At 32.3% G+C, this 27,998-nt stretch overlaps 1 protein-coding gene across 1 annotated transcript; it reads left to right on the top strand.

Annotated features, from left to right (window-relative positions):
• Positions 1-2,795: 2,795 nt before the first annotated feature.
• LOC107067149 (uncharacterized) lies at positions 2,796-27,823 on the top strand. Its single transcript, XM_015322388.2, has 2 exons — positions 2,796-3,645; positions 24,196-27,823. Exons 1-2 carry the CDS (start codon positions 3,589-3,591, stop codon positions 26,029-26,031), a joined length of 1,893 nt encoding a protein of 630 aa, XP_015177874.1. The 5' UTR covers positions 2,796-3,588; the 3' UTR covers positions 26,032-27,823.
• Positions 27,824-27,998: the final 175 nt, after the last annotated feature.

Raw genomic sequence — 27,998 nt, forward strand, 5'->3', positions numbered from 1 at the left:
ATATTTTTTTCCTTTTTTTCCTTTAACAGGAATAATTGGCAAATAAAAAAAAGAATATTATCGTATACCTTGAATCCATTTTCGACGATTTCTTACATTGTAATACTTGTTATCCTTAAAACATAGTCATAAGGATGAAATAAATAAATTATCAAGAGAAAGAATTCGATTACTCGTACGATTCTCACAAGATACGATAGTCATTGCAAATCGTTGAATCATAATAATAATATATCGATATATACCTCGTAACAATTACGTAAATTTTAATCTCTTTGAAAAATAATTTGTTAAGTACGCATAACTTAGGCTATACTTTTTAACTTGTTCAATTCAATTCGATTATTTATTTTATCTACTTTCTTTCATTAATATTCATTTTATTACAAGATATAAATTAAATAAACATAATTTTTGAAAATTATTACGATAAAAATTATCGTACAAAATAGAACGAAAATTCATTAAAATTGATTCAGTAATTTGAAAGTTCATTGGAAATCAACAATGTGATACTGAAGTTTTCTATACAAAGACAGTTTAACTAAATGAATGTATACATTACATTGAAATATATTTTTATATAAATTGATCACTTTATCTCGTATACTCTGTTGTTGTCAATTTCGTGAAAGGGAGAGGCTTGAGATATCTCGTGAGGGGGTGGTGCTGGTGGTGGGGTAAGAGGGGAAAGAAAAAGTGGATCCTTGCATTCTTCGACATAGTCGATGAAGGTCGTGTGCGTGCGAACGTGAGATCGGCAAGGTCGGTTATTCATCCCCGCTGAGTTGCACAAGGATTTTGTTTAAATCGCTTTTGTTGTTATTCACCGATTGCGATTTTCTTCTTAGTCATTACATTTATATTATAGTTTCGTTTCGTACATAGGATCTTTAATTTGAGAAAAGAATCAGATCCGATTAATCCTTTTAAGTATTAAAGAACGATACGACGATGGGTGTTGATTACTTTTAAACAGCATGATTGGAAATTCCATGCTATTAAAATTGGTCATCGGGATAGACTTTAAGTACAATTGAAAAAGTATGGGTGGGAAACGTAAAATATGATATGAGGGTTAATGGCAATTTATGGATATTGTTGTTCAATGATTCAAAGAATATTTTCATTTGATTGTATTTTCATGCATGCACACGTGCATACTGAGATAATCGTTGTAATTTTTGTGTTCGCTATATTTTTGTCCCGCTGTTAATCAGGGTGTGTATGTGTGGGGTAATTTCACTTAAATATTATCATCCACCGCCCTTGACTCGATCAGAAACGTATTTATGAATTAATTTAAAATGACGTAATATAAATAAAGGACATCTTTCATAATACAAATTTTTAAAAATGATTCATCGTATGAATACTGAAATGACTTTTTTTATAATAACTAGAAATTCATAATAATTGACGATATTTAAAAGAAAAATCTTACACATTTGGAATTTTTAATATATAGCGAACTTCTGTGAAACTTATAATTTGAATGTTTAAATTGTGAAATGAAATGACTTAAAAGTGACTAAGAGTTCGTTACGTAGGATGATCGAAAAGGAATTACCATAAAAATAAAAATACGTATTCGTAGAATTCTAAGGGTAACTCTCATGTAATCGGTGAAACTCATGCGTTTTAAAGGAATTCCTGATTAAAGTATAGAATAAAAAAAAAAAAAAAAGAGAAAAAAGACCCAAAAAAATATATGGAAGAATAAAAGGAATGGTAGTAATGTCCCTTTAAAAGAAGTTTAAGGGCACGTGCCCGGAGTATTCTCAGAAATAGTGTGGAGGTTTTATAGGGCATCGTCGCGTATTCATCGTGACCTTCGTTTGCCCGTAACGAGCCGCTATGCGCTTAATTAACGTGCTTTGATACAGCGGCCTTTTTGCAAGCTCGTAAAAACACACACACACACACCATCTTTCTCTTTCTCTTTCTGTTTCTTATTTACTCTCTTTCTCTGTTTCACATCGAAATCCGGGTAGGCAGAAAACACGATATACTGTAAACGCAAAATCAACTATCTCACGAATGAATTTTCCTTTATCCGACCAACAAAATTACCATAACCGAAGATAAATAATATTAGATGCTTGAATTCAATTTGTCAACGTCACACGTACGAGATTGTTAATCAACTCGAGAAGTCATTTTTTATTCTTTCATTAAACTATAAAGATCATTAATAATTGCAATAAATTATCGATAAATTATTCAAATGATTTAAAATCAAATGTTAAACCTTTTTTATATGCCGGACACTGATTTTTCACCAAAATATATATTTTAATATATTGCAATTAAAATTGTCATTAAATATTATTTCCCATTTTTTCGTCATATATTCTTTATTGAATATTTTAAATTTCATTATTAATTACTATTTTCTTGAACCCTACAAAAAAATACGTAACACGTGATCGATATTCTTTTTATTGTACAATTTTACAATTTTTCCTTTCAATATAAGAAGAATCTATAAGAAAAGAAAATGTGACGTCAAAAAGACGAAAAAGATGAATCAGATGAATCAGATGAAATTCGAAAGTGAGGGGGAGGGTTGGAATTAAAAATTGCACTTGACACGTTGACACAACATTTACAAATTCAAGTAAAATACACACACATATATATATATATACTTAGGTTCTCTTAGTAGCAAAGTTAGAAAGAGAAAGAGAGTGAGGGAAAGGTAGAGGGGGAGGAATCTCTAAGAAGTAGGAAGAAGGGTGGTGGGGGAGGGAACGAATCAGCTGTGAGAACGGCGTGGCGCCTGATACAGCGACTCTTACCCGCTGTCAGTTGCTCGAGCCCTGTGCTACGGTTAGGACCGGGACGAACTATCATCTCGTCATATTTTCGAACCTAACCAGAGAACCTTTAAAAGAGAACGAGAAAGAGAGAGAGAGAGAGAGAGAAAAGAAAAAAGAGAGAGGGTGATACACACAAAGAAAAAAATATCAAAAGTATTATCGCGAACGTCTTCGTTAAAAAAAGAAAAAAGAAAAAAAAAAGATACTAATCCTGTCTCTCTCTCTAGTCCTCCTTTTCTAACTTCGCCAAACGATATCTCTATCTCTATCCTTGTTTATCCTCAGGCGATCGGCGACCTTTTCAACCCCTTCTCCCATACAAACTCGCAACTCTAACTTTTATATATGTATCTATACATTTTTTTTTCTTTTCTTCTTCTTTTTAATCAATCTCTCGTGAATTCTACTTTATCCGGTAAATAAGAAAGGGATAAAGGGATAATATGATAAATTGATAGAGATAGAGATAGAATTATACCGATTTTTATATTCGAAAAGATTGATATTAAGAGAAAAAACGAATATTTGAGAGGATATATATATATGTATACAAAATCGGTTTTTAAGTTTTTTTTTGTGGTGGAAAATAAAAAGTGAATAATAGTTAAGATTAGAGAAACACGATAAGAAGAAGAGAAGTTAAATATCATTGATATTTGTTTTTTTTTTTTTGAAAATAAAATATCGATCGATTGGAGTTATACGAGGATGACGATGACGATGTTCTGGTAGAGGCAGGACCTTTCCTCCTCCAGGATAACGAGAAATGGCGTACGGAATATCATTCGAAGCTACTCTCAGCGGCACTGTACTTTTCCTACTGGTAAGTTCAACATTTGATTTATTTTTACATATTTTTTTGTTTTATTTTCTTAAGTTTGTTTTCGTCATGTCATTTCTCACTTTATTTTTATTGAATTGTCAGGAAAGTTCGTGCTGATTTTGATAGAAGATTGAAATGCAACATATTTAAGTTTTTTGTACTATTCTGTTCCACAAATTTTCTCCATCTTTAATGGATAACTTCCAAAATTTCATCCTTCCAGAACTTATCAGATTTTTCAGGCAAAAAACTTTATGCCACCTATTGAAAATCGGCACAAACTTTCCGAACAACTCCATATTTTTATTTTGTTCGTTCTCTCTCTCCCTTCTTTTTTTCTGTTTTTTTTTTTCGACACGTTTGAATTTGAGCAAAAATGTTTTACAGATGGAGACGAATTTCAACGGTATTTTGAAACGTGTGGTCGCGACCTAACCCGTGGAAATTCTAGATACGGTTTACTTTCTAATCCGGACAAGGGCGCGAGCGACAGTTCGTTCTCCATTGTAAACATTTGCGGTACCGTATTTGTAACAAGAAAGACAGACAGACAGAAAGAGAGAAAAAGAGAAAGAGTGAGAGAGAGAAAAGGATAGACAGAATTTAAATTTATAAGGATTTTATTTAAGTTGACACCGATTTAAACGTTCGAATAATTGATTCCTTTTTTACGTGACTTAAATGAACTTAAAATAAAACTATTTTAATGACGGATTCTTGTTTTATCTATGTCATTTAAAAATAAACATATATATATTTTATTACGATGATTATTATTAATTGATAATTAATTAATATATTTTATACACAATAAAAAAATATATTTTATTTTAAATATTATTACATACACATTGACACACAAGACACACACGCACACACAACGTTTATTCTCTATACGTCTCAATTAAAGTTTTGCTATCTTTTTTGTTGTTGTTTCTTTTTTCTGTTGTTAAGTAACCCGTACGATTGTTCGTTCGTTCGTTCGTTCGTTCGCTCGTTCGTTCGATCATTGATCTATAACGATCATTTGGCTAACAATATTTTCCATATTTAGAATGTAACAAGCGTGTTCGAGTCAAGGATATCTACGTTATCTCTTATTCTCTATGTTGTTTCATAGAACTTCAATAGAACTTCACGTATACATCTAACAAACTGACGAATACATTTAAAGGTAGAAAGAGAAAGAAAGATTATGTGTAGTCGACGAGCTCGCGCTACTTTCGTTATGCAAGCGAGGAACGTTAAACCTTACGTCGCTTCACATCGGAGAATTACACTTTGGCGTCTTTAACTTATGCAACCGTGGAATTATCACGGGAAAGCGATCCGCGGGGGATAAATCGCGTTACAAATGAAATTATCTTCAATTCAGGAAGGATCAAACTCGAGCTACTTTAAAAATCCCTTTTTTTTACATTTATTTTATTTTTTCTTTACTTCCGTCAAACAAAATGAGTTTATCAGTTATTTCACACAGCACATTATTTTCAACTAAATAAATTCAATGTAATTTTCACGATATTGTTCAAAATGAATCGTTAGATAATAAGTATTTTTGTTTTTAGAAATATTTAGTATTGGTTTATTTTTACATTACAATGTATTTACATTTTGTTGTTTAGTAACGCGTAAAAATAATTGTTTAAATAATTTGTCAATTAAGAAACATACAAATCGAATATAGCATGAATAAAATTATAGAATTATCAAAAATTCACAACAGACACACAAAAATAAATATAAATAAAAATAAAGAAAAAATAAATGCATACATTCATGGTTTAGCTAAAAATAATTGAAGATAAATTATAATACTATCTTACAAAGAGATCAACGAGGTGTAGACGATCGCATGCGGGCCCAGAGAGACAAATGTGTACACATGTTGAAAGTCACGCACGTCCGACGTTAATTTCTCGCTTACGCTTGTTTTCCATGTCTTTCATGAACGTAATTAGCAAGAGTGAAGACACACACATGCACACACCCTCGCGAATACATACATACATTTATCATTCCATGGGGTTTCTTAGCATGGATAAGAAAAAAAAAATGAGAAAGATGATATTTAACAAAGACCATTTCCTAAGCACATTAATTTTAAATTAGGCTACCTCCTATTATTATTAGATCGTTTACGAAACAAATTAGAACTAACAGCGTTTCTTGCTACCTAAGTTGGTCAATTAAGAAAATTATTCTGTAAAAATATTTATGGAATTATTTGTGAATCATGGCGAATTGTTTCAACTGGTTAGATACAAAAATTTCGTTTCATTTCTCGTTTCGTCATAGAATGAATGATAATACACTATCATAATTTATATTTGTCATATTCTTTCAAAATTTTCTTTATAAATGTAATTATTTGTTAATTTATTATTTATTTATAATTATCTATTATTATTGGTCTTATTTATTTCAGGGAGGTGAGGGGAGGGAGAAATGTATTTATTTAGTACTATATCGATGCGTATCCTTGGCACGAAAGATTACAATCGTATGAAGGTTTTGGAACACGTATGATATAACTTTGCATTCCCAACGTACACTGCGTGGGCGAATCGTTCTAAAAATGTTATTCTCAAAGGGACGATCGAACGATCAATTTAAGAAAAAAAAAACATACACACACATACAATAAACAATATTTAATAAAAAGAACGCGACAATATTTTGCAAAATATTTTGAAATTTTCTTTTTTTTTTAATCATCGATCAACGTCGAGAAAAAATATGAATAAAAAAAATTATTAAACGATTCTCGAAGAACCAATGAAAATATCGTACGTCAGAGACATGAATGAAAAGAGAAGAAAGAAAAAGGGGAAAAAGAGAAAGAGAGAGAGAGAGAGAGAGAAATAATATAATCGATTCATTCTCGCTGTATCACGATGTCTTCATTAAGAAGAATTCAAACCACGTTCGGTTAAATTAAGATACATATTAAACGCATATGTACATAAATACACACGTAAATACATGAAAATAAAAAAAGAAAACCAATAATGGCACTATAGTTGTGTACACCAAGTGTGACACCTTCTTAGCCGATATTTTCCAATTTAATTTACATTGGACACGAGCCAGTTTTAATTAGTTCATCAAAAGAACTGTTTTCCGCGTTAATTGGACGATCTACCGCGTAATTTACTCTCCCGATTTCTTATTAATTAAAAGATACAAAAAAAAGAAACCAAAACGTGAATACCGAAGGTTAAATCACAACAGACGATTCGTTATTAAGATAATAACTTAATTAAGTAGACGTTCATATTCAACGAATTAATGTTCAATGAATTAAAATAAATGAATTATATGTTCTCCTAATATCTCGAAGGATTTCTACGATTCAAGGCTACGCAAAACGTTCATCTATCGATCAACGATATAAATCAAACTCCGGTAGCTTTGAATGAGAAATTAGAAATTCCATAGTTCAAGGTCGTGTAAAATTTACGTTGAATCATTGAAAAAGTGAATAATTCATGAATCATTTGAATACGAATTATAATAATTAACGATTTGGTCAGACGAAATACATCGACGAATTTGATAAGAATAAAAGACGGAAAAAAGAAAAGGATTGGCGATAAGGTATATCGAGTCTGTTGAAGTTAGTATGATTCACGCGTGAACCATTCGCGAGTGTATCCGACGAGTTGGACGGATAGTTTAAAGAAGCCTCCTCGGCTGCTTGAAAGCAGCCTCGAACTCCACAATAACCTTAGGATGTTTGTGGCAGCCGGTCGGTAAATCTCCCGGGCGTTAACACGCAAAAATGCAACTCCCCCTTTTGCGGGGGTGGTGTCCAGCACAGTTGGTATGCAGCATCTCTTAGCATAGTCCTTTCCGTGATTTTTTTCTTTTTACCAACTATCCTGAGAATTTTACTATGAATATTTGCCCTTATCTCTGTTTGCTCTTATAGATAAAATTTAACAACAACAACAACAACAACAACAATTGACAATTAGGATTTATTTTATTTCAAATATATTGTACAAAAGGTATTTTCTTTTCAGAGGCAAGAAAGTATACTCATTGATTTGCAACTAGTTTTGATTTGCGATAAATTTTTTAGCAAAAATAACGAATAAACAATTAGAATTTTATATATAAAGTATTTTGTAGGTTTAGTTTGTTTCTACTCACGTTTAAGAAAATAAAGATTGGTTTAAAATCGTTTTCTTCTCGTTAAAAATTTTTCTTCCTACACAATGATGTTCACATTAAATGAAATATTTACGAGTAGTATTACAGATAAAAAGAAACAGCCGGATAATATTTAGAATCTAGGAATATTTAGTTAAATAATCAAAATAAAATAGAATGAGAAGTTAAATGGAATGAAATTACGTCGATTGTCTGGTTCTTCTACCTTGGAATATTAAAATAAAGTATCAGAAAAGATGTAAAATAATATAATAATGTAAATAATAATAAAAAAAATATTTAAAGTATAGAAAGTAAAATAATCTCGCGAGTGTATTCTATACATAGGCGTTTGCCTGTTAAATAGAAAGAGGAGTCGAGTATCGTGCAATTTGTGAAAGAGAAACAAAGACACTAACGTAAAACAAAAATGAAAAAGACAAAAAATTAAGAAATAACGACTGAAATATTCTTACTGGTTGATTATTTTTGTTTGAAAGGGTGATAAGGAAACATACTAATCCTTGAATCGAAGAAAGTATACTTTGGATTGAATAAAATTGCGAAGGTCTTTCTTTCTCTCTCTCTCTCTCTCTTTCTCTTTTCGTAAAATAAAAGATCTATGATATTATACAAATATACAAATACTACATTCATACCCATCTACACGTATAGATTTACATGTATAGATTGAGAAAACTGAAATGGTGGTCCTGACACGATGGTATTCAATGATAGGGAAGTAAATGCGCTCGGCTTATGAATTCTAGCGGAGATTGTGGAATGCGAAGATAGGTCTCTAGGTTCGAAATACCGTTAACACGGGCACGGGGTACATGGGTACATGGGTACGGGTAAGAGCACGGGTACGAGGACGCACGGAATTCACTGCATTGTGAACCAAGTTGCGCTACGAAACTCGCGTTTCGAACGTTTCTAACGGTAAATCGTGTAATTGATTAAACACCAGTGATCCGTGTGTACTCGTATGTTGTTAGATCACGCGAGATCTAATAGATCTTATAATCTTAACTCGATATGAGAAATTTTTACGTAAAAATATTGTTAACTTAAAATTATTATAACAAGTTTATAATAACAAGTAAGAATCGCGATACAAATTTAGGAACATTCTTTGCCCAATTGTTTAATTTGTTTCTTTTCTTAATGTATAGTACCCCTACATTAAATTTCATCAGATTATTAACTTTAGAGATTTTGTTTCACTACAAGATCAGACATGATCTTATGTGTTTTAACAATGAGATCAATTGGATCAATCAATGAATCAAATCGAATGAGATTGCATCAATTGTAGAGCTCTATTTGTAATTTCCGGCCCTAAAACGAGAAACTTCCGTTGACAGAGTACGTTTGATCTTGTTCTCGTATATTCTATTGGTCCTCTTTGTGCTTCCTCTCGTTAAATCTTCATCGAGATAGATCGATTCGATGATATGGTTCTTCCGTTCCGTCCGAAGGTTTCACCTCGAGGTTCTTTCAAAGATCTCATATCGATTCGAGATAAAAGGTCTTCCTTGGTACGAACAGTACAAAATTCTTATCGATTGATCTTACACCGATTTACGATTATTTATTACAAAGTAATATAACTATCGTTTATCTTTCAAATATTCAGAATCTCGCATGAAAATATTTCAATAAAAGATTAAGAAATCTAATAGATAATTTATAACTAGTTTCATAATAATTTACCAATAGATTTCTTTGATATTATTTCATCGAATATGTGATACATGTTAAAACGATTTATAAATTGAATATATATTTCATAATAAATAAATAAATAAATAAATAAAGCGAGTAAAAATACTCTCACTCGATTCATTCGTATTAGAATTCATACTGCAAACGCAAAGAAAAAAAAATGAAATAAAAAGACGAAGGTATAGGAATTAACGTCGTTGGGTTCTGCGTGAAATAAATTATTTACAAAAATAGTTGTCGCACTTTCACCATAACGGAGAAGGTGCTACGTGAAAGGTATGAGGGTAAAAAAAGAAAAAGGATCAGAAGAAGAAGAAGAAGAAGAAGAAGAATCGAGAAAACAATACTTTTGCGCACGCGAATCCTCCTTCACCTTCTTCACCTCCTCCACCTCTTACCCCTCGTACTTCTCCTTTTCCATAGGTTGGATGCCAACGCGGAGGGCGCCAGATATTTTTAAACCAGAACGATAACAACGACCGACTGGATTCCAACCGAGCAAACGTCGTCTGGTAAACGAATCACCTTGCGAAATTCACTTGGTTGGTCTCTTTCTTAACTCGTCACACGAAAAATAAAACGACGATGAGAAGAAAGAGGGAGATGGAGGAGGAGGAGGAGGAGATGAAGGTGTTGGAAATCACCAAAAAAAGAAAAATATTGTTCAACCCCTGAACGTTATCGAACCTTACGTTATAATTTTACTTCTCTCCTGTTATTAAAGAACCGAACCGACATTTTAATCTTTACATTGACATTCGGAATAATTAATAAGCGGTAAATCATTCGAAGGTGTTGCTTCACATTTAAATACAAACGTAAGTTGATCGAACGAACATAGAATATAATAATATTTGATTTTATTTTTTTTTTACTTTTATTCGAGAGATCCTTTTAAATAAAAATGATCAAACATCGATCAATATTGCTACAATCCACGATACAAATTTAATCGTGAATCGAATGACGTTATGACGAATAAAGGTTTTATAGAATTAAGTTAGCAAGAGTTAAATGAAAATGTCAGGTATAATAGAGGGTGAAAATATAAGCCCGCACACGTTTTCAACGATACAAGAGAGAAAGTATTGTAGTAAAATCGTTCCTGCTCGTAGGTATTTCATGCAAAAAGGGATAGGTATCTTCACCAGGTGGGAGAAAAGGCGTTATGCTGGTAGCTATTAATAGGACTGAGCTTATCTCGTATGATTCTATATATAGTTCGGTAGTGTGTGCGTTAGGGTGGGTGTAGTTTTGCTAAGGGGTGGCCCCAAGGTGGGAGAGATTATTTGTACCGGTTTTCTGGAATGGTTGACCATTCCCTCTGTACCCATACAACCAGTTTCCTTCCTATAAGAATATACATTTACATATACATTGTATGCATGTGTATATATAAGAGTAAGCTGAACTACCAATACTTTTATCCTTTCAGCCCTATAATCTTTCTCTCTCTCTCTCTGCTTTTTTTTTTTTTTTAATTCGGTACATCGAAGTGGCGCCAGGTTCATTGACAAACAAACTTCTCAACAGTCTAGACACCGTTTTCTGTGTTTTGTTGGTTTCGTTTGCATTTTTTTTAAATCACCGATTAATCGCTTCTGTCAAAACCACACAGCATATTTGATGATTTTCAATTAACTTCACAGTAGTTTGTTCCTACCATAAATAAATTATTTTCAATCTGTGAAAAATTCATATTGAGTCGTCGTCGTCGTCGTCGTCGTCGTCGTCGTCGTCGTCGTCGTCGTCGTCGTCGTCGTCGTCGTGGAAGGGACGAAGAAGCAACCGCCTGTCCAACGAACTCCCAAAGGAATTTCTTACGGACGGAGTTAACGATCCATTTGGAATTTCGAGTCCTCAACCTTCCTTCTTCCTCCCTCAATCCACAATCTCTAATCCCCTTACCTCTGCAACCTCACCCTCATCCTTCCTCGTGTGATTCGATTCTTGGCTGATGTTTGCCCACACAATTTCGAGAATTTTCGAAAGGATCTTTAGCATCCTTATCTTCGACTAACAGCGATTCCTTGCGTCATATATTTGGGCCGTTGACGCGACGGGTGGAAGACCTCGGCAAGGACGAAAAAAGGTCTTGCACTTTTAGGTTTTCTTATAAACAGGCCACGTGTCTCTCGTCTCCCTCTTTTTTCACTTTATTTTCTTCAGGGCCGTATTTTTTTATTCCTTTGTAGTAGATGAAGACAATCGATGTATTTAATAATTTTTTTCATGCATTTTAATGAACTGATTAAATATATTTCATTTTAATACAATCAAAATAATTGTAAAAATATTTGGGATTATGTCAAGAAATAGCAGAATTGTCAGAGGAGAAATATATTTATTAGAAGCGCTGATGTATATTTTCCTTTTATTTTTATTTATTTAATTTTGTTTATTCTTTAAAATTTTCATTCTTGTCTCGGAAGGAATTTAAATTGACCGTTATTGCTCGCACCCGTCGCATTTTTGTGCTTCCTGGTTTGCCCTCTACTCGTGCCACCTTAAATATTTCTCTTAAATAAAGAAAAATAGAATTGTATCTATAATCGTCAATATAAAAAGATTATAATTTACTAAATAATTTAGAATTATGTTAAGTCAACATTTTCTAACAAAGCCACAGAGCAAGGCGTGGCTGAAGCATCCTAGTACAAAAATAAAAAGAAACAATCTCGAAAACTATATGGTTTCGTTCGAAAAAAATAATAAAAATTGATGAGAGTCCTGATGCAAGTCGTGAACACATTATTATATGTGTATCTTTTAATTAATTTCAATGTAATTCAATACGTTTTGTAAAATAATCCTGAGGTAGACGAGGACGAACACGATTTAAGGAAAATTATTGAAGACCAATCTGGTCTTCCAAGGTGAGCCTGAAACAAGGATCACGAGAAAAAGGATGAGGTGTATAACGTAAAGATGTAAAGATTCTTTCTATTTAAAACCGGACGTATAATCTTTCTCTTTCTCTCTCTCTCTCTCTCTCATTCTGTCTCGTTGGTGGTGTCTTACGAGCAATTAAGAACTCTTTATGAGCACACAATGTGACATATTATCTACATTCCTTTCTATCTATACTTTCTATATCGTCTTCTCCCTCTTTCTCCCTTTGTTTATCTATTTTTATTTTCAATTTTTGTATTCATCGACGAATCTTACTTATGAATCATCGTAAATAATCCCCGTTCAAGGAACTTTCAATAATACCACGCAGCATCCGGATTTACCCTTTTAAAACGATTAACCACTTTCATGAAAATTTTTTTTTTTTTTTTTTTTAAGGTTTATCAATTCTCTAAAAATACAATAAAACAACGAATACAACCATAATAACGCATGTAATATTTTTCTTCTGTTTTTATTGATAATAATCATAAAAAAAAATCATTTGAAGTGAATAGTACAAAGGGAAGTAAGAGAAGTACAATACGATGTTTCATAGTTGGAAGTGGATAACGGTTATCTCGAGGGTGGAAGAGAAATCATAGTCATCGTTGAGAAAGAGAGAGAGAGAGAGAGAGAGAGAAAAGCCGAGTTATATGGGGCCACCCGGTACGAACGGCATTGAACGACCTTCACAAATCGGGGTCCCTGTCCTGAGCACACACGGCAACACGCGGAAAGAGGTTTTTGTTACCCTTCCACGGTGACCACTTATATATATGTATATTCTTGTAGTATATGTATCCTCGAGTTAGTCTGGATCGTGAAATGTATACGTATCACCTAGTTGCATAGCATTACCTAGTTGCAAGACATCTTTTTTTCTTTTTTTTTTTTGGCTTCTTCTTTTTTTCTTCTTCTTCTTCTTCTTCGTTCTAACCCAATTTGACCTAGAAACTTTCACATTTTACTTTAGGTCTTCGTTAAAGTATTCGATTAATTTTGTTTCTTTTTGATTGTCTTTTAATATAAAATTATTTTGTTTAGAAATATTTTTATTTGAATAATTTTGTTTGAGTGTAAGAAAAAAAAACCGGCTTTCTCAAAAGCTTTGCTACTGTGCGTATATTTCAAGGTGTCTGTTGGTTGAAACGCAGCAGGACGACACGAGTACGCACAGCGTGTTGTTTAATTGACTACAAAACGAATTCATATTTTCGTCGCTTCATTTGACAAGTATTTTATCGCGTATCTATTAATTGTATTTATATATTTATAATCACAGGAATAATTATTACAATATTTTTATTTTCATTCTAAATTAAAGAAGAAAAATATGATCGCACGCATCACAAAAAAGAAATTTTTTTTTTTAATATTTCTCACTCTAAATAAAATAAAAAAAGAAGTGTGAAAGAAACCTTAAAATGACCTTGCGGTTTTCTTTATTATTTTCATACGTGTTTCCTTTCTATTGTATATAGTTCGATAGTTTCTTGGTTACATGCATATATCGCGTGTGTTATTTGAACGAAAAGAAGATTAAATAAAATAAGAATAAAAATAAGAAAAATAAAAAAGAAAATAAAGATGGGTCTACTCGCGTTACAATTGCAAAGTACACTAAAACACCGAGCCACATCCTGAAACCCTACCTTGACTGCTTTAACAAGTATCTCCCCGTAAGTCATAAATTAAATCGAATCGTTTTTATTTTTTCTACATTTTCGTCTTCGTTTCTTTCTTTATATACTTGCAACGAATGTACACACTATAGTAAAACGAGTTGGTATCGTTTATCTTCATGGCTTATCAATCCTACGACAGCTTTCTTTATGCAGGTTCGAGTAATTACGATGATATGAACGAAGGAATTGCTTTTCCTTTTCAGTGTTTTAAACAAAAGTGAATAAAGGAATAAAAGGATAATATATAGGAAGGAAAGAAGAAATTTATTTATAAAGAATCGAAAAAAGAGAATGTGTGATAATAGTGATTATAAATTATTAATATCATTTTTCTTTTCCCATTGCATGACAATAAAACATGCAATAAAATTGATTACTTTTATTATCTTTAATTCGATTATATGAATAGAGAGAGAGAGAGAGAGAGAGAGAAATACAAGTTTTCGATGAAAACAAAAAAGAATATAATAGACATTTTACATCGTATTTTAAAAGAAGTGAAGCTATATCAGTTTGATCAGAATTCACGAATCATCTTTTATTATTGGTTCGATTAAAGTTCGTTAGAAGAAGAAGAAGAAGAAAAAGAAGAAGATGAAGAATACAAAAAAAGAAAAAGATAATATAATATATTAAAATTTTTTGATAGGATATCGACCTTCTTCTTTTGTCTCTTATCATCTACATGTAATCTTTGAATTATTCTTCAACGTTATTCTCGATCGAATACGATCAACTATAACGGTATTTCTTAATACTTATCTTCGATTTTACGATTCACTTTCATTACCGCCACGTATTTCAATATTCGTCTTCATACGTATATATATATATATGTGTATGTGTGTGTGTATCGAATTATCGATGGACCACGATACATGATTTGTTTCATTCTACCGAAGCACAATCTGCAACGGCAAAAGTAGCAACAAAAGTAGCAGCAAGAGCAAAACCCACGGTCGGTCGCGATATAACGGCGGTGCACAAAGTTATTGTGCAAGTGTGCGTACTATGTAGGAGTACCATGGTCGGCCGATATGCCTTTCACATAACTGTGAGTAAATGCCAGGCCGCAGCGGTGCTCTCCGTGCTCCACCTCTCACAGATGAGAAGAGAGACCTATCCTACTAACCATAAGTAATATATATACGTATATATATATATATATATATATATATATATATATATATATATATATGTATGTATAAATAATAATCGTTACTTTAAACAAGAGAACTTCTTTACGTGTGAAACCAACAAATTCTTTTTTCAATTATATAGATATTAAAATTCATTCTACAATTTATTTAACAATATTAATAATTGTAATATAAAATAATATATTGATTTAACTTTCTTTATTCTTTTTATTTTTTACCAATTTGAGAATACACGAGTTTGAAATTTATGCGAATCGCAAATAATAATAAATATAAATTAATAATTATCGTCGTTCTGGTAAAATATTGTATACCAGTATAAAATAATAATTAAAGAGTCGTAAAAAAGGAGGAAAAGAAAAGTTATAATTTCGTTACTTTTTCTTCAAGATTGAAAGAATGCGACTTCGTAAAACTAATTCGAGTTCCAGGAATTACGTGAGAATCGTTGAAGGTGAAACACGTGACGCTTTCCTTTTTACTTTTTAGCGAATTTTTGTCTTTCGTTGAAGACGATTGATATTCTTAAAGGACTATGTATCGATTACGAAAGAGAGTGAAGAATCCTTTTTGCTATCGTCTTATCACGTTCCTTCTTAAGAATAAGAATAGCCTTATTCCTAATATTACATAACATATGGTATCGAAGAAAGTCATTTATATTCTTTCTATTGATAGTAACTCAAATTATATTAAAAATAATGAGTGTGTGTGTGTGTGTGTGTGAAAATGTTTATAATAATAAATTAAAATAAATACTAAAAGTTAAATCACAATCTCAATTGATTATTATTTAAAAATATTACATAATTTTCGACAAAATGCTAATTCAATTTAAAGAAAAATATAAAATATAATTAAATAAAAGCATTTATTTAAAAAATTTAATTCTCAACAATTCTTTGAATTTTAATCGACTCGCTGACTAATTGCAAAAAAATAATGGAGAAAAAGAATCTAGTTTACATTCAATTAACTTTTTTTAGTCCACGTCTGCTAGATCACGAAATTATTTTTGGAATAACCTTGAAAATCTTAATTGATCTCGACAGATAATCGAGACCAAACTAATTTAACATAATCGTGCAAGACATTTCTTCTTTTTTTTTTTCTCTCATTTTCATTTTCTTTTTTTTTTTTTTCAATTTTATTTTTATTTGATCGATGGAAGAGAAAAGATGAGATCGGATTATTATAATAATAATAGTCGTCGGTGACTTTTTGAAAAATTCTTAGAAAATAAGAAGAAATTCTTGATCGAATCTGACGTTCGATAAAAAATGTATTTTTTTTTTCTTCTCCCTTTCGATAAAGAAAATTGTTTCGAAGTCAGAGAGGTCTGTCTTCGTAGACGGTCGTCCTTGTGCAAGGCACTTCGAGAGATCACGTTCACGTCTCAATTAAATCCTACTTAAACGAACGTTTCGTATACATGTTTGTTCATTCGTTCGTTCGTTCGTTCGTTCATTCCGTTCGTTTGCTCATTCGTACGATTTGTTCGTTCGTGCAGCTCGTAAATTCAGGAAACAAATCTTTCTAATATCATTTCCATCCTTTTCCTTTTGACTTAATGAGTAGCGACGTTAGATCATGCACCATAATAAATAAAAATATAAACCTTTCAACGCTCCTTTCTTCTTCTTCTGCTTCAAAAAAAAAAAAAAAAAAAAAAAAAAAAAAAAAAGACGAAGAAGAGAAACAAATATTATTGTTTCGAGTGTATCCAGTTCGTGATTTTTCTTCTGAAGACAACGTTGTTTTATGGTCCATAAAACATTAAGAAATACGTTCAGCTCGACAAATGGCATTCGTTAGCACACAAAATTCATCGTACAATTCGCCATAATATTTATTTCCTTATTTGGGGTTGATTTTGGTTTGGTTTTAATCTTAATCACTTTCTTTTTAGTTTTTATTCATTTATTTTTGGGTTTATATAATATTTACTAGAATGCTCCGGCCACGCAATGCTGTGGCTTTGTTATAAAACATGATATTTAATTATTTTATCTATTATTTATTATCTCTTCTCTCATCTCATTTTCCGGATAAATGTAAACGCAAATTAAAAAAAAAATTGGATAGATTTATTATTTAAAAAATATTTTTATACAATTAACCTTTCGTTCGTAGAACAAAAATAATTTCAATATTAGATAACTAGATATTAGAATTATATACGCAATTCTTTGTTTCAACAAAGATAATTATTAATATAGGAAGAAAATAGAAAAATTTATATATATATATATAAGTTATAGATAGAAATATACAGGAGTAAGAAATTAAGTGAATCATCGATTTAGATCCGTGTTAGAAATACTTAATTAGGTTGTTTTTTACAGCAATGTTGTGATTTTCTTATCCCATCTACGTCAATGGGATACAATCGTTAATAAATGACCGTGCTATCCGGTCGTTCACGTTTAAATATTATTCAATTCATGGGAGGATTAGAAAGATACGATATTAACAAATAAGTATACCATACCTCTCTCTTTTTATTTCCGTTCAAGTATTACAATAATACTTATTTCACGTATGTATAATAATTCGTATCAAATCTTCAGATATTTTTTGCTTAAGAATTACATCAACAATTGATTAAATCTTATTTGATTTATTAATGATTAAATGTGAAATGAGACATAATTTGACTTTCAGTGATTCTAAACATGTTCATATATAATATGTGCATGTATATTATGTGTGTGCCCACGCATGAGGAAGTTAATATAATGGAATGATGCGATGTTATGACGCCTCGACCTGACTCAATGACCCCAATACTTTTTCAATACTTTTCGAATATTTTTCGAGTATTTTTCGAATACGTTCCACCATAACTTTCTTGCAAACTATCTTCTTTTCAATATGTCTTTTTTCCATCTCTTTTACGTACATACATTCATAGATAGAAATACACTTATATGTATATACGAGGTCGCGATTATTCAATACCAAAGTAAGAAAAAGAATGCATTACGGAACGTTTTCACCTCTGTCTTTAAACGTGTTATAACAGAAGATTGTATCTATTCTTTACGTACGATGAAAGGGACGAAAATAGAATGAAAGTACATGCGTGTCAATTGCATAAAAAAAAAAAAAGAAAAAAAAGAAAAAACAAATTAACCAAATCCGTATATTTTATCTTGATATTTTCGTAAGAATCGGTGTTTGGTTTCTTTTCGAATTATGAACAAGGACGAGAGAAACAAAGACAGGAATAAAAAGCAGAAATAGGAAAAAGGGAAGAGAGAAGAATTTTGTAAATATTTTATTTTTTAGATTCTGTAATTTTTCTCTTGGAAACTAAAGTTCATTATTTTTGTTTAAATCACTTCATTGGTTTTTTTTTCTTTTTGCGTGTAGTGTAATAATCCAAAAGACAAAACACAAGAGGGGTTAATTATCGAAATTAAAGAGAAAAATTGAATAAAGGGGTGCAACAAAGGACGGATATATTATTATTAATAGGACTTTCACGTGACGTGCATTTTTTTCTTTCTCTCTCTCTCTCTCTCTCTCTCTCTTTCTCTTTCCCTCTTCCTTTCTCTCATACACAAAACCACGAAATCCTGTGGATATGTGGGTGGAGTGAAACGTTTATTACGGTGACGGTCCGAGAGTACGAAATTACGCCACTGTAAATTGTGTAAGCATTGTATCAATATACGTACACGCGTGCTAGTTTAAACTTTCGCTCTGTTCTCGATCGACCGAACGTGGGACATTTAAAAAAAAAAAAAAAGGAAAAAAATCCAATAACTTGACCAACAAAAAATATAATAATAATAAAGAAAAAAATTCATTAGGGACTTAAAAGGGGTGAAAAAATTGCCATTTATTTGAAAAATAATTTTTCCTTCCCATCATATTTTCTACCATACATCTTATACGTAATGAATAATTTAAATAATTTTTTCAATATATAAATTGTTATGTTTAATATTTTAATTTATTATTTTTGAAGTATTCATCCCTCCTAATTTGTAATTATATTTGCACACATATACATATATTTAATGGATTAATTTAAATGGTAAATCATTCACATAATTAAACTGCAATAATTTGTGGAATTTTAAATGGTTTTCTGGCGAGTTACACGTACGCGATTGTTATAAACGCAAACTAAGCGCAAGTTTCTCACGCTTCTTCCTTCTTTTCTATTGGTTTATATCGAAAGGTAGATTAAACGCGTGAATTACGATCGATCGCATAAACGTTTGGCAACTTCTTACTGCAAAGCCGGTGAAGATAGAAAGACGATCGGTGTGCCAGGGATAGCAGTTGAGTTGAACTTATCCAAGCAAGTTTCCACCTTACCTAGAGAATATTATATTTATGCAAATCGTGTCACGGGCAAATCGTCTCTCTTTTTCTATTACATCCAACAGTTCCATATCTGTGAGAGAAAACCTTTTTGCTTATTTCCTTTTTTAGTATTACCGATTAGAAACTAAGTTATTCCAGTTATTTCATCGGTTGGAAATTTAACCCTTATCTCCATCGTACATTCTTTTCAGATTTTTATTCAAGATTGTGCGTGATCATCATCGTAATTACATTTTTCTTATATAATATGAGGAAGAAATGAATTTGTATAATTTTTTTTAGATTAGAGAATATATTCAACGTTTTCGGTTTAGTTTTAATCATTTTTATAATTAATTTATTATCTTCGTTAGTAAATTTAGATCTTGTAATATTATTTTATGGCTTTTTATTTAGAGAATCAGAATTACGTCGTATCATTTAATTATCAAAGAATACTTACTTTAATTGTAATAAATTAATTGTAATTGTAAATCATTTTGTTACAATCAATACGATCTCGTTAAAACAATTTAGACCGATTGATTTTTTTTTTTCTAATTTTTTATTATCTTCTAAGTGTGTGAGAACGTTTGAAAGGACAATTAGTGAGGACTCGAAAAAAGAGTTGCTTACATTGGGCAAACGAGTTGGACGACATATAGGGAAAAGACAGAGCACACCTAACTCTCCTGCCTCTACCACACCCAGAGAAGTGTTGACCTTGATCTGGCCGCTCTTTCACAGATTCCTCAGAACCTGATGTTGTTCCTGTCATTTATTTACTCCGTTAACATAGTTGCTCGAACGATTCCACCAATCATGCATGTTAAACGATATGTCTCTTTTAACTTCCCAATTGAACTGGTTCCTTCTTTCGAGTAGGATTATTTTAAACTCGTTTTATCCTTCGACAAATTAAATCGTTTCAAATAATTAAAACGAATTTAGAAATTTCTAATTGTAGTAATGTGTAATAATTTGGTAGTATCCAATAAGTGTGAAAAGTAAAATTATTTTAAAATTTTGTTTGAAATTAATTCCAATTGCATTTACAATTTATTTATCGTTTGATTCGTAGAATTATCAACATTTGATTATTTCATACCTAAAAATTCTGACTCATAGAGTACAGTTTGAAACAGGTAACACATGATAAATGTTATTCCTTTGAATCATAAAAGCTCGCTTGTTACGATTTCGTCATTCGACCTAGCACGTAATCAACGAACCATTATAAAAGACATTGAAACGGGGGCGAGGGTATTAAAAAATTTAAAGGGAAAAGAAAATAAAAGAAAAGGAAAAGAAAAAAAGAAATGTGCGCCCACTCTTCCTCAAACAAATCCGTGATTCCTTGATGATGACGGGTTTGCGATTGTCCTTAAAAACACAAACTGTGCCGCACCTGCATATTGTTTATAACTTACACATATACACACACATACATCCGTATTCGTATAAATGTATCGTAAAAGAAATCTCATCGTTTCTATTTTGTACCCACGCGAATTCCATATTAAACTTACGCACGTTTATTATCATCATCATCATCATCATCTTTATTATCAAATCATTCAGTATTTGTAATTTCATCTTTATCTATAGAATTTTTATTGTTATAACATTATGTATATATATTTGACTAAATCTCATGTTATATGGTAGTATTACTTCAAATATAAATCGTACGAATGTAAATGCAGATATTTAATATATGTGTGTACATGTCTATGTGACAGTCGTGCGTGCAGCACTTACGGATTTATAGCAACGCGCACGAGCCGAAGACAGAATGATTAATCTGCAAGCAAGGAGACTCTCAAACCGAAATACGAGTCGCTTCATCATTTTATGCGATCTTTCTTCTCTCTCACTCTCTTTCTCTCATCGTATCACCTTTTATGCGTTTTTATCTTTGTCACTTTGTTTAATTGATTTAATTCAATATTTCATTTATTCATTTTATTAAACAATGCTTTACTAACAAAAATAAATAGAAAAAACGAACTCTTGTTCATTTTCAAGATGAGAATTCAATAAAAATTCTTTCGAACGTTTACAAAAATCTCAGTATAAAATTGAATTTATGTTCTTATTACGTGATACCCGGGCCACTGGAAACAGAAAGGAAGAAGGAAGAGAAGATAGTGAAGAAAAAAAAACGAAGAAGAAGAGGAGAGAGAGAAACAAAATGAAAAAGAGAAAAGTTCAGGAGAATGTTTATGCGCGAGGCCGACTGCATAAAATCCGTGCCGTTAATAATTTAAAGGCGTTCGTTCGTTCGTTCGTTCGTTCGTTCGTTCGTTCGTTCGTTCGTTCGGTTTTATTGTCGAGTTCGTCCGAGAGGTCCGGCTTCTTCTTTCGTTTAGTCAACGAAACAAAATGAACAAATAAAATAATAAAAAAAAATAAAAAAAAATATGAAGAGAGAGAGGGAGGGGATGAATCTTTGTTAGTTTTGGAAGGTTATAAGCAACTAATATCAAAGTTATTCGGTTAGATCATAAATCTTCATTGTGCTACTCTTATTCCAATTTTATTTTCATCGGTAAGAGACATCAAAGTAAAAGATAGAATATAAAATGAAGACTGAACATCGAAGGATCTTTTCTTTCATTCAAATTTTTAACTCTCTAACTGGTTATTATTATTACCTTTTGTAACATTTTTTACACCTTTTCCTTTTAACGTTTACATAAATATAGATCATAAAAAGTAGTGATTATTGATGTATGAGAACGTTCACAAAGAAGAAGAAGAAGAAGAAGAAAAAAAGAAGCAAATATTATAAATGGGGATGATCCCATTTTTTGTGTCGGTCTTCGGTTCTCTTTTTTGCTTTTATATTTTATTATTATAAGCTATATAAAAAAAAAAAAAAAAAAAAAAGAAGATATGAAAGAAGTTCTAAGCCGTGATGATGGCCAAACCAACAGCTATTTTATGATGCCCACTACAATGAATTATCTTCCACCGAATTAATCGTCAAGATTTTTACATTGTGAGAAAAGAGATGGCCACGTGCGTGTTACAAAAGGGTGACAACAACAAAATCTATTTATATAAATTACTTAATTTTGCTATCACATAAAAAGAACCTGATAGTTCCTTTACACGATCAATTTTTCATACTTATATATAATTTTTTGCAAAAGAAAAAGAAGAAGAAGAAGAACAACAACCACAACAAAACAACTATTCGAACCTACTCGTTTTCCCACAGCCCACTTTTCTTATTCTCACTTTAATCTTCTCATCCCTATCATTCTCTCTTTCTCTCTCTCTCCGCCCCTGGTGCATGCTAATGCGAGTCGGTGAATTTAAGTAGTGGCTGAAGTTCGATGCTATTAAATTCAACTGGCTTTGAGCATAGAAAGAGAGCAAAGATCAATAATAATCCTTTTTGATCTTGGCGCCAATTGCTGATAAGAAAAAGAAATCCATTGGGCCATTTCCATAAACGAGGATCGTTTAAAAAGTATCTTCTCTTTCTTTCTCCCTCGTTCTTACTTTCCTTCTATCTTGTATTTCAAATAAAAATGAAACAAAAAAGAAAGACACAGTAAAAGCAGAATAATAATTAAGTATCGGGCAAGAAGAAGAAGAAGAAGAAGAAAAAAAATAAAAGAGTATAACAAGTTCTCACGGTCAAAGTCGCATACCACGACCATTATAAGATGATTGACGATGTCGAAATCATTCTGACACCTGACGCTCATTTACATTAATCTCTTTCACTTGCGCTCATCATCGAAATAACGCAACTCAAATCCATTGTTTGCTAATATATACAATACCTTTAAGAGATTGTTCCACTATTTTTGATTTTCTCAAATCGATCTGGTCGATGGATCCAATTCTCATGCTTCTCTTTCTCTTTTATAAGTCATGGTCGAAATATTACGCTATATATCAATTGCAATGAATACAAATATAATTAAAGATGATTGAACTGTTTATTTCTATGTCATTTATTTCTCTTCAAAGTTCTTTTTTTTATTCAAGTATTGGATTTATCCTTCATTTTTTTTATCGAAGTACACTGAATTTAGGAGTTACAGTTTTTGATTACTCATCGTATTATTGTTGAAAAAAAAATGCAAATATTATTTTGTAAAATCAAATCGCAATGTTTCTAATCTTAGAAAATAATTATGTAACAATTCAAAAGAATCATATTTTAAAATGAGACACCTCTCTTGTAAAATTCGACCGATGTTCTCTTGTCGTTTTTCCGACATCACGCATTTATATACACACAACACCCACACGAGTCATCTAAAGATATCAAAAATGATATTCAACGTTTTGGAGTTTATACGAACGATAAAGTATAACTCCCTTGGAAATGGTCGAACCATAAAAAAGAATAAAAAAAATAAAAAGGTGTAACAAAAGAACAAAAAGTAGACTCGTAATAATAATAATTCACTCGTGTTAGGTAGAATATGAAGGAAGGTAGATAAATAATTTTCTTGTTCATGAGACTTGGTCAAATTTGTCCTTAGGTCATCTAATGTAAGTTACACGAGAATGAACGAACGAACATAAAATTGTTAAGTATGAATCTCTGACTAACGTACGTGCCCAACCTCTTTCAGGTACTGCTACAAGCGGCACTGGTGTGGGAGGAGGTACGAGCCGCACCAGCCAAGAGAAACGACATACTAGCTGGGACGGAGTTTCTTTCGGTCTTCATAAACGGTGCTATGGCGCCGGCGCCCCAAAGACGACGAGGATTCCGTCGTGGTGGTCATACGTCATCTTTATCCTCATCATCGTCGTCATCATCATCCTCATCTTCTTCATCGTCCTCTTCGTCTTCGGGAGACAGCGTCAGCTCGGAGTCCCAACACGAAGCATCGATTTACCGAATCTCGAGAAATCCCAGTGGCCGAACTAGTAGCATAACGACGAAAACTCAACATTCCGGTCGTAGTCCCGACGAAATAGTTCGTTTCTATCCTATCAGTCGTGAGAAAAATGTCAACGACAACGGACAAGAAAATTTGGCATCGTTGATCGACGATTTGAGCATGGCTACGAGCTTCTCACCAAAAGTTACCAACAACAATCAATCGTCCAGGTCTAACAACAGTATCACCAGCAATAACAGCAATGCTAGTAATCATCAGAAAGGTATAACTAGCAGGCAAAAGGTTATAGGTGTGAGTGTAACTTCGACGGTCGAAGCAACCCCTTATAAAGTTAGAGTCGAACATTACGATAGTTCCGACGCTCCTGTTGTCACAAGGCCACCTACTCTCATTTCGACGACATCCAACAAGGATTCAGAGAAGTCTACTTCTAGGACTACTTCTCGACCGGTTACCGAGAGATCTACTTCACCAACACCTACGACTAGTACTACTACTAGTACTACATCTACGACTGTGATGACACCATTACCAGCTCGTTTGGTGACAGAAGAACTTACCAACATCGTCTCGGAATCAAATAGAAGCGAATTTTCCGTTGACGAAGGTTTCCCGAAAACCAGTTGGCGTCAACAGGGATCCATCACTCCCAGAACGACGACTAAACATACTTCGATCTATGGATCGTCCGATAAACAACGTCCAATCGTAAGCAGCACAACTTTAGGAACGGACGAAGAAAATTACGAACTACCCGAAGACAATTCGGAACCACACGAGATACACGAGGAACCTATGGAAATCGATTCCGAACAAATCTTACCGCAAGGTAGAAAAGCTGGAAGACATTACGAGGGTTCTCACTTTAACAGAGCAACCTCGAAATACGGTCAATCGTCGAAAGCTTACAAATCTTCGAGACAATACAGCGAACCTGCTAAAGTATACGGCGAACCGGAAAAAGTTTACGGCGAACCTGCCAAAGTCTATGGCGAACCATCCAAGGTTTACAGCGAGCCCGCCAAAGTCTACAGCGAACCGGCCAAAATCTATAGCGAACCGGCCAAAGTTTACGGCGAACCAGAAAAAATCTATAGCGAACCGTCGAAAGTTTATTCGGAACCGGCCAAAATTTATTCAGAACCGGCTAAAATCTATTCCCAACCTGCCAAGATTTACGGTGAACCGAGCAAAGTTTACGATTCAGAAGGTCAGCCATTGAGACGCGAACAATCCGGTGAACCTGAGGAAGAAAATTACGAGCTCGACGAATCGGTTAGCGTTGGTAGCAATGGTAAAGCTTATGGTCCACAAATGACGATAACCGAAGCACCCAATTCGTCGGATGTCGAGGATGGTCACAAAGTTGGTTATGTTGAGGAAGGTCGTAATTATCACAAATACAGGGTTGAGGAAAGAACGCCCGATGGTTTTATAGTTGGTGAATATGGCGTTGTCAGTCACGACGATGGTTCGCTCAGAGGTGTCAGGTACACGGCTGATGGTACCATCGATCCAAGATTGATCTACGAAGCACTCATGAAGTTCCTGGCTCTTTGAACATTCGACAAATTTATCGAGAGTCTTAGGAAGTCTCCTAAAAAACAAAAAAAAACAAAAAAACAAATTAATAAAAGCGATAAGTTTCGTTGATCTTCTCCGTCATTCAATGGAAGCCACAAATTTTTTTTCAATGATCTACCTTAATCCTATTTATTTAAAAAACATTCATTTACAAGTTTTTAATATAATCCTATATTATATCTATATAAAAGACTCTAAAGTTTGTTGCAAAAAAGTGTGCCTTCCATTGGCGGGAATTTTCAAACGAAAGATTTACGCAACACGACTGATTTCTTATGTTTAATTATGTTTCTTTACTTTTTCTCTTCTCCTTCTTCTTCTTCTTTATTTGTTCTTTTTTTTTCTTTTCTTTTTCTTTTCTCTTGCCAACTTAACTGCCTCAGTATAGAATTGTTTGATTTAAGACGATTTTAATAAATATTTGTTGGATATCGAATGAACAGTTAACCAGCAACAACGACAACAACAACTACTATTGCTATTACTACGACAACGATAGATTATATCGAAACGATTGCGTAATTAATGACGAACGAAAGTTGTCCTTTCGTTACTAGAAAAAGTACTATGAACTTTTCTAACGTCTTGCCAATGTTTTAGAGTGTCTGTGACCTTCGTGATGATCGTTCGCTGGCCGCCCGATCCGATCGAAACGATCCGTTCCGTTCCTTCCTTCCTTCCTTCCTTCCATTTATTTTCTTTTTTTATTCTGGCTCTTAATTCTCCAATCTAGATTTGTATCGTCCCTGTTTTTACAAGAATGTCGAACTTGTTCTGACATTTTTAAATAAAAATATCAGCGTTAATTAGTTGACACCTGTTAACATAAGACAGAATGCAAATGAATAAACAAAAATTATTCGTTTCATATAGGTTCATTGAAACGTTTCTTGAAAATGTTTATTATTTTTCTCTACATTTTTGTTTCCTTTTTTTTTGTTTTCTCACACGTTGACTGCCATGTAGGTAACACTCGTGACTGCCATTAATTATATTGTTTTATTTGTAATCTTATGAATTGTGGCTTCTATGATAAAACATGTCAAACTTACGTGACAGTTAACGTGTTAATATTACAACTGCCAATAATTTTCATGAAAAAGGGTTGAAAATGCTAAGAAAAATGAATGAAAATATTTGAAATATGCAGTCATAGATTAGATTAATTGTCAAATACAATGTCATATTCACTAATTTGGTGGTTGTAGTGTTAAGAAAAAAAAAATAATAGAAAACAAAATTTGAGAGAATACAAAACATGTGTAAAAAAAAAAAGGAAAAATTCAAGAACGTTCGATATTAGATAAAAATGTAAATCGTAGTTAAATGCTTCTGCGATGAAGAGGTAGACTAAATGTACGTTGCAATAGCCTGAGCCTTTTGTTGAAAAAAAAAAAAACAAATTCATATCGTTTGTAGATATAGTTTTTTTTTTAGTTTTTCTTTTCTTCACATTCAATTTTTTAATTGTTCTTTTTTTCTCTTTATAAGAAAGCTCCGCTGCTGCGACGAACGTTACCAACTTGTCACGGCAGCGTTTACTACGTTTTATTATAGTTAAGTTAAATTAGTTTCGAGTTAATAGTTAAGTTAATTAACTATTAATGAATTATATAATTAATTAATCAAATAATTAATTATTGGACGCAACACAATTTAGTTTTGTAAGATGTCTTCTTGTGTACGTCAAGGAATCATTGTATCTCAATCGACGAGAAACGAACTTAGAATTATTATTATTATTATTATTATTATTATTATTATTATTCATTCTGTCTTTTTCTTTATTATTTTCTTTGCGAATCGTTTTAAAACGCATTAGTTGTTTCTTCCTCATTACCTCAACCTTTCGAGACAGTTCCTCTTTTAGCTACGTAACGATACCAACTTTATAATTCGCCCCGAAGTTCGATCGACCTTTTAGCGAGGTTTATATAATACAC

Source organism: Polistes dominula, unplaced genomic scaffold (assembly GCF_049000335.1).
Source record: "Polistes dominula isolate Pdom_NZ unplaced genomic scaffold, Pdom_raw_medaka contig_79, whole genome shotgun sequence".
Taxonomy (NCBI): domain Eukaryota; kingdom Metazoa; phylum Arthropoda; class Insecta; order Hymenoptera; family Vespidae; genus Polistes; species Polistes dominula.

Coding starts and splice junctions, on each gene's coding strand:
- LOC107067149 (XM_015322388.2), top strand. CDS start 3,589: ATGGCGTACGGAATATCATTCGAAGCTACTCTCAGCGGCACTGTACTT. Junction 3,646..24,195: donor GCACTGTACTTTTCCTACTG/GTAAGTTCAACA, acceptor AACCTCTTTCAG/GTACTGCTACAAGCGGCACT.